The sequence below is a fragment of the Vanellus vanellus genome (genome assembly GCF_965231255.1).
Source record: "Vanellus vanellus genome assembly, chromosome: 11".
In the NCBI taxonomy this organism is placed as follows: domain Eukaryota; kingdom Metazoa; phylum Chordata; class Aves; order Charadriiformes; family Charadriidae; genus Vanellus; species Vanellus vanellus.
In genome coordinates this window covers 22764136-22780094 of record NC_138916.1, presented here as the reverse complement: position 1 = coordinate 22780094, position 15959 = coordinate 22764136, and the positions used below count along the sequence as shown (strand labels likewise).

The following is a 15959-nucleotide window of genomic DNA, read 5'->3' as shown; positions in this document are numbered from 1 at the left end:
GAACATCCAAGTAACTTAGCAGTTTTGTTGAAACTCAACAGTTTTGTTGAATTCACTTAAACATCTCTGAAATAAAAATCTATCAAGCTCCTAGACATAATTTTATATATTTATATATTAAAGGCCCTTTTGATATACAGGGCTAGATTTTCAGATGAGCTAAGCTAGCAACACAGACTATGAAGTCTGCATATGGACTGAATACCAAAACAGAACCAAACTCTCCCCTAGAAAATATGACCTTAACAGGAAATTTCAGTTTCCGTTGAAAAATCTGGTCCAGTAAGCCACAGCAACAAGTGTTCTTTATCTTCATTTACAAGTTTTGATGAAGGAACTTGCTGTCATTTTAGGGATTACTGAAGAAGGCAGGGCTGCTCATTTGGAAAAATAAAAAAACTACAGACACAGAAAGAGGAATGCAATGTGGCTTTTCTTGATGTTTTGAAGAAAACAACTGTGCTCCCCCCCCCCCAAGCAGAATAGGTTTTCTGGGTTTGGAGACAACACAGAGATGCTTCAGCATGTGACCTGGAGCAGACAGAATGCTAGCGTGATGAAACAAAACAGTCATGCTGATGCTTTAACAAAAAATTTTGCTATGATAGCATTTATCACCTCTATGTTAGTCTAATGTATGCCTGTATAAAGCTTTTTTTTTTTTAGACATTGCTCATTTCAATGTCAGTAAACATGGCATTCCCTTGCTTGAAAGTATAAATGACTGTTGGGGTCCTCGCTCAAACACTAGTCAGAAGATTCCAAAGGCTCTCATAGATGGAAAAGTATTGGTCCCATGAATCTCAGATGATCAGGTTTCTCCATCTAGAACGTAGCCACCAGCAAAATCACCAGAACATTCTGAGCTCTAACGGTAAAACCTTCATTATGTGCAGTGACATGCAAGACAATAACAGCAACCAAGTTCTCAGATGCCACTTGAATTTTTCAGGACCAATTCTCTAACTGTACAGGAAATTGCTCTGAAGACTTCTTTTGTGAAAGATATTAACCCAACAAATGCATTATCAGATTACTATTCAGAATGTAACTATAAGTAACATCTTGAGTACTTTTATATTTGAATGACATAAGGACAGAATTTAACTCTTTTTTCCATTGTGGTCATTTGCTTGAAGTACTAAATACCAATCAATTTCAAATGTAAATAGACAAATTTAATGACAAATACTCTTTAAAAAAAAAAATTGGTGGTGGTAGTCTACTCTCACTATTTCTAGAAGGCAGGACCTCAACTGTTTCAGTTTTGAACTCGAACTACAGTAAGAATACTACCCCCAACCAGTAACTGCCTGTTACCTGGACCCTCACCATGCAAAAGCACCACCGCCAAGCTGCAGTGCAAGTCACATACACAAACAGGTGGATAAGTAAATCAGTGCATATGAAGCTTTACAAAGACAACTAAGCCAACATATAAAACACAGAAGAGGGAACACTTAAATCAGTTCATCACTAGGACACCATGAAAACATTAAGCAAGCTTTAGTAGCTAAAAGTAGCAGCATGTTAACATGTTCATGTCTACCTCCAGAAGAGCACTAGTAGTTACTTAATCTTATATAAAACTTATTCAGAGACAAAGATTCCTATTAAAATTCATCACCATTACCTGCTGCAGTCTTGGGAGTTGTTTTTTGCCTGTCAAAGCCCTACGCCTTTGCCAGAGTTCCTTCCATCAAAGCAGGAAATCAAACCACCTCAGTGCTTCCCTGTTCCAAGCACTACTCTGAAGCCACAGGTTATCATTTAATTTATTGCTATCAGTCTTAAAGCCAAGCACATACTAAACAAACTGCACTAGGGGAAGAATCCAGCTTTCGTAATGTGATCGTCTGAATGAAGCCACAGGAAGGTCAGTGCTGTTTGCTCCATATGTTAAAGACACAGTGTAATTTCACACTATCAATAAATATATTCTTCCTCAGCTAGCAGGAATGGATAAATATGCTGTATAGCTAGCAGACAATACCACTGTAAAAAAAGTGTAGTGTCTTAACTACTGGACTTCAGATACAATTATCACAAGATCTCTCTCTTCCAGACCAAACAGAAAGTTAACACAATTTTTTAGGGGGGTTATTTGTTTGTTTTTCCCCTCTAAGTGCAGCACCAGGTACCAGCTGCTCTAGAGGGGGAAACTATCTCCACCCACACTTGATCGGGTACGATCCTTCCTATTAAGTCAACATTACTTCTTAGGTTTTGTGCTCCAGGAGGTATGCTGATAGTGCAACGTCCTTCTGGTCTCACAGCACTTCTGTAACCTCAGAAGTTTAAAACCAATGTAGAACAGAACTTAATCTGAGTGCAGCCTCCTACCAAACACACACAGCCGCCCCCCAAACATCAACGATCCTCCCACCTACACAGAGAATGCTCACCTATACTCCTGCCCATTTACACTTTGCAAAAATACCCATTTTAGAGGCCAGAACTGCAATCTGTCATCCCAGGGGAACCCACACCCACCCCTCCTGCAGCCAGTTTGTGGTGGACCACAGAGATGAGAAAGGTTTTTTGGAGGAGAATCACTGCACAGGATGCTGGGGGCTTTCCAGCCTCTGTGAGACCTTGCCTGCATGGAAGCTCATCTGAGAGCTTCCGAACTGCCTCACCTCTCCCAGTATCCCACCTCCAAACAGCCGCCAAAACCAGATGCTTAGAAGAATGAAAGTAAGCACAGAGCAGCAGCTCTAAATTGCTGCTGGACTAGATGTTCTGTTCACTCATTCCCGGAGATGCACATGGCCTCATCCACAAACTCCTGAATGGACAAGATGTGTTGAAAATACCATCTCTTCACCGGGTTACCAGGTCACTTTTTTTGAGTCTATCATAGCAAAGTCCCCAAAGCTTTGGTTGTGGGGTTTTGTTCTGGATTTTTGGTGAGTTGTTTTTTTGCTTTCGTTGGTTTGGGGTTCCCCCCCCAAAAAAAAACCCTAACTTTCTTTTTAAACATCAAAACACCCCTGATCTATTACCATTGTAAACATGTACATACCACACAGGGGTGGGCACTGTGGGTACACATTAGCGTCATGGGACACTGCGCAACCCTGTATTTCCTTGCTCTGATTTCCTACGCACAGGGAGGAGTAACAGATTCTGCAGAGTGCTCTCCCCCTCTATAAAGAAATGGGCGGAAGGCAAGAGGAGACTTCTCCGTTTATGCTTTTGGGGACAGCCACCCCAGAACTGCAGAAAGCACTCCTGGAAGAGATGCATTAGGCATTTTAGAGCGTATGTGCTTTCTTTGAACCAGTAATGAGAAGAGAAACGCTGCCTTTAGTCTGCTAGTACATAATGTCATACTAAAACCAGAAAAGAAATCCTTACTCTTAATTCACACTAATAAAAAATTCTCAAGGATTTGGAGTACTAACTCTCACATTAGTCATGTACTCAACCCTAAAGGCTACTTTAAAGCTATGCTCAACCCTGAAGTCTACTTTAGAGAGAAAAAAAGTGGTAGGGAAAAAAATTCTGACAGTGTCTTTAACAGTAATTTGTCAAATAGTTGTTCAAAGTTATTACTATCAGTTTTGCAAGCTGAACAATTAGCATGAGTGAAAGCATAAAGAAGTGCATTTACTTTCAGATCTACTGTCACACGAGGATACAGGCCTGGGGGTTGTTTTCCAGAACAGTGACAGTAATGCTTTCCCCAAGCCTACACAACTGTCAATTCAGAGAAGAAAGTAGGCAGTTCACTACATCGTTTCCATGAACAGCCTCAATCAGGAAACTGAAATAAAGTATTAGGAACATGAAGAGATTCTGCAGTTTTGGAAAGACAGACTACTATTTTGCATGACTGTGCCAAACCCAGGCAAGATGACAAATTTTTTATTTAACCTCTCCTTTCACTAAACAGTTCACCGAATAACACGGAAGATGAAGTAACTACAGAAGTGTCGTAGCTCACAGAACAGGTGCCTATGTCTGGGCTAACTCCAGTGCAGCCACATTAAACTTACAGTTAAAACAACAACTCGGAGAGATCCAAACTTGCTACAAGTGCAAATGAGTCTTGTTTTGGAAAAATACACTATTTTTCAATTCCTGCTTGTTTTCAATTCTTACAACATGACAGAGGTCCTTCATAAATTACCCTTACCTTTAGGTGAGATATATGATTGCCCAATATACCTGCTCATTTCTATCATGAATTTTAACATCTGAAAACACTGTTCCACTTTCACAATGCAACAGACATGGCAGGGGATATTTTGAGGTTTAACACCAACAGAAAAAAAAATACCCAGTAAGAGGCAGATAATTTGACTAAAATCTATTTCTTAGAAGATATGTAAAACTAAACTACTAGAAAAATATTGTTATGTCCAAAAAAGTATCCAGCTAGACTAATTCAATATAAGAATTCTCATTTTTCTAAAGCTGAAAGCCACATATTTTAAAGAAAATATGTGCTATGACTTCAAATCTCCTGTTGAGTCTCCAACCAATTTGACAGCTTAACTTCAAAAACTCCTTATAGCCTGAGCTGATGAGTAGGAATCTTTGCTTTAAGCTTCCTCCCTCTTTTGCTTTAGCCTAACCACTATCCCATTAAACATTTCAGGCTATGTTTTCCTTAAATAAGCAGAAGCATGCCAAGCAACATGTTTGAATCGAGGACAGAGTTCACCAAAGGGAGCCACAGATGCGAGCAGTGGCACAAACGGACAGACACCGGATTCTCACCCTCAGTGCCTTTTCCTACCAGATTTTCTCGCAGCTGTTCCCAGCCACCACTCGGAGTTATAGCCCTTTATCCCGGGTGGCAGCAGCTGCCAGGGACGCTCAGGCACCCCTTTCACATATTTAGCTCTGTGGCTGAACAATGCAACTGGTTTGGGTTTTTGATTTTGGGGTTGTTTTTTTTTCCTCAGTTAAAAAGTTTCCTCAGGACTTACTGTAGCATTGAATTCAAAGTCTGCCACAAATAAGCTCTGCCATCTCAAATTAAGAAATTCAAGAACTGAATCTCCAGAACCAGAGATCCAAGTTCTCTATCTCCCTTTCATAAATACCTGCGCACCTGCCACTGATTTTTCCCAGACAGCACTACACACAGCCAGAACAAAAGAGCAACAGGGCAATTAACACTGCCTTATGAACAGAAAGAGAAACTTATTTTTCCCTGGTATTTAAAACATAACACCAAGAATAAACATAAATCATAAAATTCTGATCATCAGCCAACACACATATGTCCTGCTTTTCCACTGTTTTATGTCTCTTGAGTTAAATTTAGTGATAAAACGAAGGGATAAATATGTGCAATGCTACTGGTAACTGTACCTTCACGACTCCCTTATGCGGTACACAGCCTTTGAGAGACACTACAGTAATAAAGATGAAGTTACAGTATCGGTTTACAAGGCCCGTGAAAAATCCGGGATTAGAATTGAGACGCCTTCTGTGCAAGAGCTGAGCAAGGAGCACAGAAGCACAAACTTCATCAAAAGCTGCAGTTAACACACCAGGGACTGGGAAAGAAAATTGACAGAATGTGCAGATGAAAACATAAAACAAACAAAAAAATCAACCTGTAACTGGGATTCAGAAAAAGCCATGGATGGAAGGTTTAGATCTTTGCCTATATTTGAAATGGATGGATTGCATAACACAGAACATTTTCCAGTATAGCCCTTTAGTGGAAGAAATCAGTAATTTTTACTAAGTGTATGTATAGACTATACCAATACATATAGAAATAGTCACATATAAATACACACACCCCTATATCCAGGTTGAATATTTCCCCCCCTCCAAAAAAATGCATTCTGCAATTGTTATATTTGCTACATTAGATCTGCTGACTCATCTTCCCATCACATTGAAAAAAATTCTGGAAAAGCACAGAACAATGCTGAGTTGGTAAAAAAGAAAAACAAAAAAAAACAAAAACAAAAAACCACACACTAAAAGAAAGAGTTGCCAGGAAGTTTCAAGGGTTTGTTTTAAAAACCTGTAAGTAGATTTTTAAGATGCCACTTGTTCATCCAAAGAATCACACACTGCTGGAATATCTCTTTCCTAGTTCTCAGCATGTAAAGCCAAATAATCTGCTTCCATTCTTATTTTTTTGCATGTGTCACCCACTCATGGACATCACTGTATTCTGCCTTCCGCTGGATGCCTGCGAGGTGACCGAATCCAGGTGAAAGACCACATCCTCAGCTGTCAGTAGGTATAATTTCTGCTGGAATTCACTCTTCTCTTGTTCAGACAAGACTTGGGATGACAACAGCATCTCAACAGATGTTTGCAAAGAGATCCTGAGCAGTGAATTAGTCTTTCCCAGTTGTTCAATTCCTGTGGGCAATAACTGGCAGAAAGCCTTGCACATTCGTTCCAAATTATAATCAAGTTTTTGCCTGTCATATTGAACACATATCAAATCAGAAATCATCCGATTGCTAATTTCTAGCAACGCGTTAGTAAGTCTTCAGAAAAACAACATAATCCATTGCTTCCTTTAAAAAAAAAAAATGTAAAAAGTTTTTGGAAGAATGAACCCACTCCCCAAAAATTCAGCAGGCTAGAAACTGATGTTGCCAACTAACATTGCTTTCTCAAAGAGACATTTTTGTGTTTTGGCAGTGAAATCTGCCCACTTTAGAAAGCCCAGTCAATCCCCAGGGCAATGATGGGAGAACAAATGCAGCTGTAAAAAGAGCAACACAGGCAAGAAGCTGGGGGGGGATTTTTTTTACTGGAAAATTTAAAACTTAAAGTGAACATCTAGATTTACCATAAATAAAAGAAAATTCCTTCCCCAATTCATTTCAGAATATTTCCCCTGTATACATAGAGATAAATTAGTCAATACCCACCCAAGTAACTGGCTGATGTATTTCATCAGCTTATGCAAATTCCCCACGATTTTAATTTTATTTTTTTAAGCTAGTGCTAAAGCAAAGACCCATTGCCCACATTAACAACAGTAGCACTGTTGTTATGCCAAATAAATAATTCAACTACATATCGGGTTTACCTAGTCTCTTTCATGCTTTCGTATTTTTAAGCCTTCTTCGGCTACTAGATAACACTGGAAGGTCTCAGAGGTGATCTGATCCTCTTGAGACAGAGACCTATGACTATTCATTAAAAGATGCGCTACTCAGAAATTGTTGTAATTACTGAATTTCAACGCATCTCAGTGGCACCTCTCAGGCTCCAAGTATTCTGTCATTTAATCCTGCAAAAGCCTGGGCTCTTGCCAAAGGAGGTGGCTCTGCCTCATTCTGCCCCTAGCCATTCATTCCCAAATAGCCTATTCACATAGCAGATCAATTTAAAAATTAACAAGAAATACTGCACATTTTCAGACTGGTTACTTCCCTGATTAAGTTCACTATGTGGCTACATCAATGCTGCTGCGAGCACAAGAGGAGAGCCCTCCAAAAACTAGTCTGGGCTTCTTTGGTGGGTAAATTCTCAGTCAAATCAGTGCACACATCTCACTGTAAGAGTTGATAGAAGAAAGGAAGCATAGTGAAGATGTGGGCACAGAAAGGACAGGACTTCTGAAGGCGCAGGACCTTTCACATGCTTAATTGAGAAGTCACACCTTTGTAACCATCTACAGAATTGGTGCTCTAGGGGACAAAAAAGGAAAAGTGGCTGGATCCACACTTACAGCCTGCACTTCCCTTACCCTTCATCCCACTGGAATGCAACAACATTTATTTTTACACACTTTTTTTATTTAACTCTCCTAAACTGATTTATGCTTTTTGAACAAAACCAACTTCATAACAACTAAAGGATGCCTCCATTACTGTCATTATACTTAAATATAAGTGTAAGTACATAACAAGACTTGGTATTTACTGCCACCTCAGTATTAAGTGTCTTAAAATCTTTCCTATGTCCATAATTGTAAACTAAAAGCTGCCATCAAATAAGAACAGCACAGGTCAATTTGCCACTCGTGGGTAATTTCTGTACAAGTTGTGTACACTTAGTTGTAGATTTTTTTCAGAATTAATATAAGGAGTTATGAAGATGATGCAGGCTCTTACCTTCCGCTATTTTATTATAACAGATCAAGTGTTCTATTAGCTTCTTAATTATTATTAAAATGCTATTTCTAACTCAATGAAGGACTACACATAGGATCAGACACATTTAAAGAGAATGTTATGAGTGCATATGTTTTAATGTAAATTTGGAAGATTTAGTGAATAATAAAAGGTTCACAGTTTTCTTGGAATTATCTAGCATTTAGGATTGCCTGCCTAAGATGCATTCTCTCATAGCAGATGTATTTGTAAGCTTGGTTAATCATTAGTAGGAGATGAAAAAAAAAAATTCCTTCAGTTTTCTTAAAAACATTTACAAGTTTGCAGTAATTCCACGTATGCATGCAATGCAACTGCAATCCAGTCAGGTCAGTCATAAAAATCCAGGATCTAATCTTCCAGAACACTACACACATGTGAAGAAGCTCCTCTGAAGTCAAAGAAATTCCATAGAGGGGCTGCCCCTCCTCAGAGACTTTTTGGTTTTAAAAACAAAGAAAGAAAATCCCCCCCGAACAAAGGCAGAAGTGACCCAGCAAGCATTAAAACTAACTGTGCTGAAAGTCTTCCTTCCATTTCATCTAAAATCACATCCAAGGAAACTGACAAAAAAAAAAAAAAAAAAATTACTCCATGGAGGACAAATCCTCTTGGAACAAGGTCTACTGGGAAACAGCCTACTGGTTCGGCTGGTCCCCCTGTGCCACTCCATTTCACAATGCAAACTTAACAACCAAAGAACTCAAGTCAAAAAAAAAAAAAAAAAAAAACACAAACACACACAAACAAACCACCCCACACTAGAGATGATGGGAGACCATCTGCCTTTCTATTCCTACAAAGCCCAAAGTGAAGTTCCCTTGAGAAAGATATTGTAAAACCTGGAAATTGCAAGACGCATAGCAACTAAGCAACTATTTATTTTGCAAATTGTAATACAAATTGAAGTTCAAACCAGTTTTGCATGATTCCCAAGTTCTTTGACTATCAAATACAGGCAGTTGTACTCAGAGGTCAGGCCAGCTATTCAGGGGCTTCCCTAAATGCATGACCTTAAGTGCAATTTAAGCAGAATAAACAGCAAGAAGCAACAAGGAAAAGCTGACTAATTAATACTGCAGTTCTCAACCTATGACTGGATTTTGCCAGTCATTCAGTTCTATGAAATTAGTCTTTGGTTTGAACAGTTCTAAGGCCCAGATATACTATAGTTAAGACTTAAAAGAAAACCCAGAACCGCTTGTCACCGGTGTAGGCACCACCAATACCGACAGCTCCATGTCTGATGGGCTGTTTTCACTCACAGTTGTCCTTGGATTTTCTTTCAGGCTGTGTCCTTTAAAGAAATAGAGTTACTAAGGTGATAAAGACCTGTGGACAATATCTTCTTAAATGCCTCTCAAACAACGACTTCTTCACAGCATATTAAAGGAAAACGCAAACTCCTTGTTCTACTTTTTTTCTTTACATTTTTATCTAACTAAACACAAAACAGAAGTGTTCTCTCAGTCCTCCTTGCCAAGAATATAAGCTTACTTTGCCCCTTCTACCTGAAATCATGCCTCGCTTTGTCACATCTGAGACTTGCTTGGCCCTGTCTTCCCAGAGCAGAGATCATAGCTTAGGCTTGATTTCGGAGATGCCAGTTGTTGCTAAAACACATACGCAGCTTGTATATTTTGGAATTCCTTCAACAGATTAAAAAAAAAAAAAAACCACAGCATTTCAATCCAAATCACCTTTTCAATGTGAATTCTTATACAACACAAATAAAGTCAGTGGCACTCAAAAAAAAAATTTGATAGAATATAGAAATTAAAGCAAAGTCCCAGGTACTTCTGGAAAGTTCAAATTACAATAGCAAAGACAGGGAAGTTTTTATTTACACAGTCAAGGTAAAAAGTAAGGCTTCAGAGCAGTTACTTTGTAGACATCCAAATGTAACTGATGTACAGGAAAAGTAATCATAAAGTGACTGTTCTGTAATTACAAGTTTTAAGCAACAAGAAACATTAATATACATTCCTAACTGCAGCAGTAATCTCCACGACAGACAAATGAATTAGAAGAGTAATTATAATGCTTTTTTGGTGGCTCATTGGATTGTTGTGCTCTATGATAAAATATGTTGTATTGACTATTTATTTCACTTTTTCAAGTAAGCACTTTAAAAAAAGGCTGTGAGTATAGTCTACATTATATGCCAAGACATTCTATCTCATCCAACATAATTTAGGATCTCAAGGCACAGGTTTCCTCAATTTTTTTCCCTATGTATATACTTGTGGACATGGGCATTTTAACTAATAAATTTTAATGCACTTCCCTGAGATCAGTACAACACTTCAAAACTCAACGCAGTCTAACTTACAGACAATAGTTTTTGATGAACACCAAAAAAAAGAGTAGTGATTTAAAAAAAAATATATTACAAGGCTGCAACTATAGAACTCTCGCATTTCGCACCATCTCAGCCAAAAGCACTTTGAGTAACTTAATCATGTTTAGATATTTGGTTTAAATTTTAAAAAATGATCAACCATCTATTTGGATCTCAAATATCAATTTTAAGAAGCCAAAGCAGTTAAAAATCAGTAAGAATGTGACATGACCATAATATATTAATAGCATCAGCTGTTTAGGTATTCAGCGACAAGCCATTAGCAGAGAACAAAGTTGGGGAACAGTAAGTTGCCCATATTCTGTTCTGCCAGGTGACAGAACCATTAGGCAGCTGTTTAATGCTGTTTTCACCCAGGGTGTCACAGTTTAAAACAACAAACAGAAGACCCAAACACCCAAGATATGTACCTCAATACAAAATCCTATTTGAGACAAGATGGTGGAACTTCTGTTTCAGCACAGTCTGTACAGAGCCCCATACATGCCTTACCTGGCATTTAGGAGACTACCTACAGCAAGATAAACACTAGTTGTACCTCGTCTTCACTGGCATTTTATATCAAATTAACTTTCTCATTATAAATATGACCCTTCCCTCTGCTTACATTTTTCTTTGTAAAGAGGCGATTAAAGAATGACATGAAGTAACTTTCTTTTCATGTGAACAAAAAACTTATTGCGATCAATACAGAAAGTGGCATTATCTCGAAACCTACCCTCCTGCTTCTTTGCAGAGCTTCGGCTTCATGTTCTGGGTCTTGTTTGGATTTAGAGAAACACAGAAATTGGGTAACAACTGTCAGATATTCAAAGGGAGTCAGAAATTTGAAAGGAACAAAGTGGAGATTTTGTTCTTGTTTCTTTTGGCTCTTAAGACAGTAAACTATGCCAGCATATTCAGTCAAAGGTAAGTATTCCTTTTACTAATTTTCTTTCAGGTTTGTTTGGGTTTTTTGCCCTGTTTTCTCTGCAAAAATCTTTGCACAGGTATAACCGTGCAGCTCCAAAGATACCAGAATGAAATTAAACTTGCAGCTGACCAATGTCCTCTTGGTTTCATTATGATGATCTGAAGGAACACAGAGCTCAAGAACAGCAGCACAGGTTCAACTCTCTCTCTGCAACCACTTCTCAGAAGGAAGTGTCAAAAGCAGAAGTGAAGCCCACAGCATAGGAAAATCTTTTATTAAGTTGTCTCTATTGTCCAGCAGGGTAGCTAGGGATTTAGAAGGCCCCAGAGAGAACCACAACATCCCGTACAAATAACTAAAGTAATCGCTACAAATAACAAGCTACAAATAAGAAAAACTGCTTTCAAGAGATCAACATTGTGAAATTTTCATTAAAATATTCAGTACACAGATCTTTAAACTGCAAGTACCCTAATTCTCCGTTATACTATCTTGCCAGCAAAGGGTACGGGTTGACAGGGGGGAGAAGAGTCACGCAAGTGAGAACCAAGCCTCACACACATACTTCTTAAAGCCCTACACCTCACACTATAAACTTTTTCTTAGTCAATGAGTTCCCATTGCCAAATAAGGATGAAGACAGAGGATAAGACAGGAATGGAAAGCAGGACATCCTGAATCATGCAGTCCCTTCTTGCATTTCCTCCCTTTCCCCTTCCTTTCTGCCAGGACAACAACGTACCATATGTACTCATTCCTAAAAGTATTAAGCTTCAATATTTTAAAACTAGCAAGAGATTCTGAGGGTCATATAGCTGTCAGAATGTGTTACAGAACCTTCCACCTCTGACAGCTAGAACGTTTCCAAATTCCAATGTACAACTACTGACAGCCAATCCGTATGTGTTTGATTTTGTGCCAACATTGCCTTTGGGCCTAAATAACTTCCTTCCTTCTGGATGTTCAGGTCCTTCTCGCATTTACAGACAGCAATCATACCACCTCGCTCTGGATCATCATTTCACTTAGCTAAGTAATTTGAGCTCTTTTCATTCTTTCTCTTGAGAGATTCTCTTCCCTGAAAAAGAACAGGGAAGCATCCGAGATCAGTTGCAAAGTGACAGGTTTGTATATGGGGGAAGCAAATGAGTAACTGGAGACTCGCATAGCCAAAATTCCATTATACCAGGAACAGAGCTTTAGAAAGCATTAATATGGTAGTCCACAGATGCACAGCATACTTGAAACACTTCACAATGTATACAGCCTGACAAACACCTCTACTGTTGACTTCAAACACTGAACAGGGGAGGAGGGAGGGCAGACAAAAAAAAAAAAAAAAAAAAAACACACCACACACACAGAGCAGGAGAAAAAAAAAAGAAACAATCTTGCAGATGAAGGAAAAAAAAAAAATAAACCACATACAAAACCCCCCGAATTTAATTCCAAAACCCATTTCCAAGTTCTGATGCAACTACTCCTTGGTATTTGAAATCTTTCACAATGACAATTTAATATTAGCAGAATGAGGGGATATTTCCACAATGAATTAATTATGGTTGTTTACAGGACAACAGGTTGCTGGATTTATTTTCACTGAACTACTTCTTTTAAAAATGCTTGACATATCTTTAAGCCTGACAAAAGCTGGGTATAAGGTCTTGTATACAGCAAAGAGCACAAGTCTAGGAGACCCAGACACCAAAGAAATCAACATACAAAACAGAAAATGAAGCAAGATAGTTCATCGGTGTAAACAAGACAACAATCCCATGAGTCTCCAAAGGTTTCCAACAAGTAAATGAGTATCAGACATGCAAAAGCAATTTAAATTAAGGACATGTTTTGAGTAAAAAAATATTGAAGAAATAGGATATTTAATATGTTGCATGTTCAGTGATTAGCTTCAGGTATCAAAATAAGCAAGTGATAGGTATATCAGATTTATTCTATAAAACAAAAGTAATATGCAACAGGGACAGACTAAGTCAACGTATCCACAACTACCTTGAAGAAAATTAACTGGACAGTGCTATACAGGCAGATATGAAAAACAGTATTTTCCCCTTATCAATCCAGAACAAAACCTGCATAATATTCAGTTCATATTACTTAGATATAATCAGTAACTCCTGCCAGAGAATAGTTTTTAAACAGCTCATCTCTCAGTTAATCAAAGAGTTTGCTAGAAATGTCACAGCTGGAGCTGCTAGACAAATTTTTTTTTTTTTTTTTTTTTTTTTTGAGATGTTTGGGTGGTTAAATGAGATGGCAACAACAATACATGCAGGGGCACTTTAAAGCCCAAGACTTGTAGATCTCACTGCAATTTCGCCTTTGTCAGGGTGGTACCTAAGCGTATCAGAGCTCCGTTTACATATCCAAGATTGAACTGATAATACAGGGACAAGAATCTCTTCTAAGATGCACCTGTGTCACAAGGCTCAGTTAAGAGCCAGCCCATCACCTTAACCTAAAATTTAGGTGGTGATCACAGACGTGTTAACCTCAAAGAAAAACCTTTTACTTTAGGGCGCTGGCACCGTACCTGCGTAACTGAAGCCACCGCACTCCCCCTGATCCACACACTCAACAGAGGCTTCACGAGCCACGCGCTAGAATCCAGCGTTCAGTCCTTCCCCCCCCTCCCCAAAGTGTACCCATGATTAGCTCAGACCTACCTTCCACACCTCCATACAGCAAAATGTTTGCATTACACACAGGAAAGCTCAGAAGCATTTTCTCCAAACACACTCACTGATATACCAATCATTATGCGCTAATTACTGAAAAACAGATTTACTGAAACCAGCGTAAGCTTGGTTTAAAGCCAAGGAGGAGGAAAACCAAAACACCTTTTCAACAAATCTAGGATTTTCAATATAATTTCTCCCAGGCACACACATTTAGGAAATACGCTATTGGCAATGTGTAGTTTGGCACTTACTAGATAATTATATAACCTAAGAATTCAGCAGATGCCCTTATGAACTACGAGAAGAGAGTTATACAACTTTTCCTCTATTTTTTCTCCCCAGCTCATTTACCTTGCAGATCTGATAGAAGTTTGCTTATTGCCGCAGACACCGACCGCTTATTCCGCAGAGGAGCCTCTCAGTCGCTTCCACGCAGGGGGCACGCACCCCCGGGAATCGGGAATTTTGATTTTTCTGGAAACCAGGCCGTGCGGGTGCAAAGCGAGACGGCTTAAGGAGAAACTCACCCAGCAGCGCGGGTACCGCTTCCCGGCCCCGGGACACGCGGGTTTCCCGGGGGAGGGCCGGTGCGCCGGAGACCCCCCGCACGGCCGCGGGGAGACTGCCGCAGGGGCGGCCGCGCCCGTCACTTCAGGGCCGCGGGACGGCGGCCGCCGCCGAGCGCGGGCAGCCCCGCCGGACCCCCCGCCACCCCCGACCGGCTTCACTCACTCTGCAGAGCTGGTCCCGTTGACGGCGGATCCATCCGGAGCGGGGTTAAGCTGGATCGGTCCGGGCTTCTTCTTCGGCATTTTCGCCCCCGGACGGCGCAGAGGGTAAGGGACGGAGAAGCCCCGGCCCCACTCCGGCCAGGTTCGAGGGACTTCTTGCGGCGGAGCAAAGTTGGGGGCTCCCCTCGCCGCCGGTGCCCCCGCGGGCTGCGGGCAGCCTCCTCAGCAGGCGAGTGCCTGCGGTGGTGGTGCCGCCAGACCCCGACCGAGGCGCGCCGCCACTCCCGCCCAGCGCCGGCCTCCCCCGGCGGAGCAGCGCTGAGCTCCCTCCCGGCAGCTCCCGACGGGGAGAACTGCCCGGGCTCAAAATGTGCCCTTCTTTGCGACTGCGCCTGCGCGCACCGCCCCGGCCCACCCAGCGCGCAGGCGCGGTGGCTAGGCGCATGCGCAGTGTGGAGGAATGAAGCCGCGCTGAAGCTCTGCCCTCACTGCGCTTTGCCCGCACCTGCGGGGCGGGGGCGGTGCGGGAGAGCCGCTCCCTCCGCCGACCGGTACCGGCACCGGCACCGGCACCGGCACCGGCCCCACTCGGCCCCGCCGCCGCCTCTCACGGCTTAGGGCCTTGCCGTAAAGTTTTATGGTTGGCGTTTTTGGTTTAGGGTGGGTTTTTTTGGGGGTGGAATCCTCTTAGCGATTAAGTAAAACAGCTGCTTCCAACAGGCGGCGACGTTTCCTCCGCAGAGACGCCCCCGGTACACCGAGGTGTCGCGGAGCTGTTCACCGATGGCCCTCGCACGCGATCGTTAACGTTCTCCCACGTGCTAACTACTCGGTTTATAATTAAAACGTAAGCCTCCGCTGGGGTACTAAGGGCTGCTAGATTTTTCCCAAAGTAAACTCCTGAATTAAAAATGGGAACCGAGGGTCGCCGTTACAGAACCGTGAATTATAAAAAGTAAAACGAGTCTGAAAGCAAAACAGCCCAGCGGCTCTGGGTGAAGCGGTGCTGCGGCTCCGCGGGACGAATGGCCCGATTTGGCCAGATCTCACACATTGACGTGATGATGGTTTTACATGTGTACATCCCGGCAAAGTTCCGACTTGCATTGCTCTTGATTTTGGGACTCTCTGGGTTTTCTTGCAATTATTTTAGTGAAC

At 41.1% G+C, this 15959-nt stretch overlaps 1 protein-coding gene across 1 annotated transcript in view; it reads right to left on the bottom strand.

The window, feature by feature from the left end:
- MAP2K1 (mitogen-activated protein kinase kinase 1) overlaps positions 1-15155 on the bottom strand; it is a 43310-nt gene extending 28155 nt beyond the window's left edge. The window contains exon 1 of the mRNA XM_082488869.1: positions 14803-15155. Coding sequence (XP_082344995.1) covers positions 14803-14882 — 80 coding nt within the window. The 5' untranslated portion in view covers positions 14883-15155. The remainder of the gene's footprint in view (positions 1-14802) is intronic.
- Between the last annotated feature and the right edge of the window lie 804 nt (positions 15156-15959).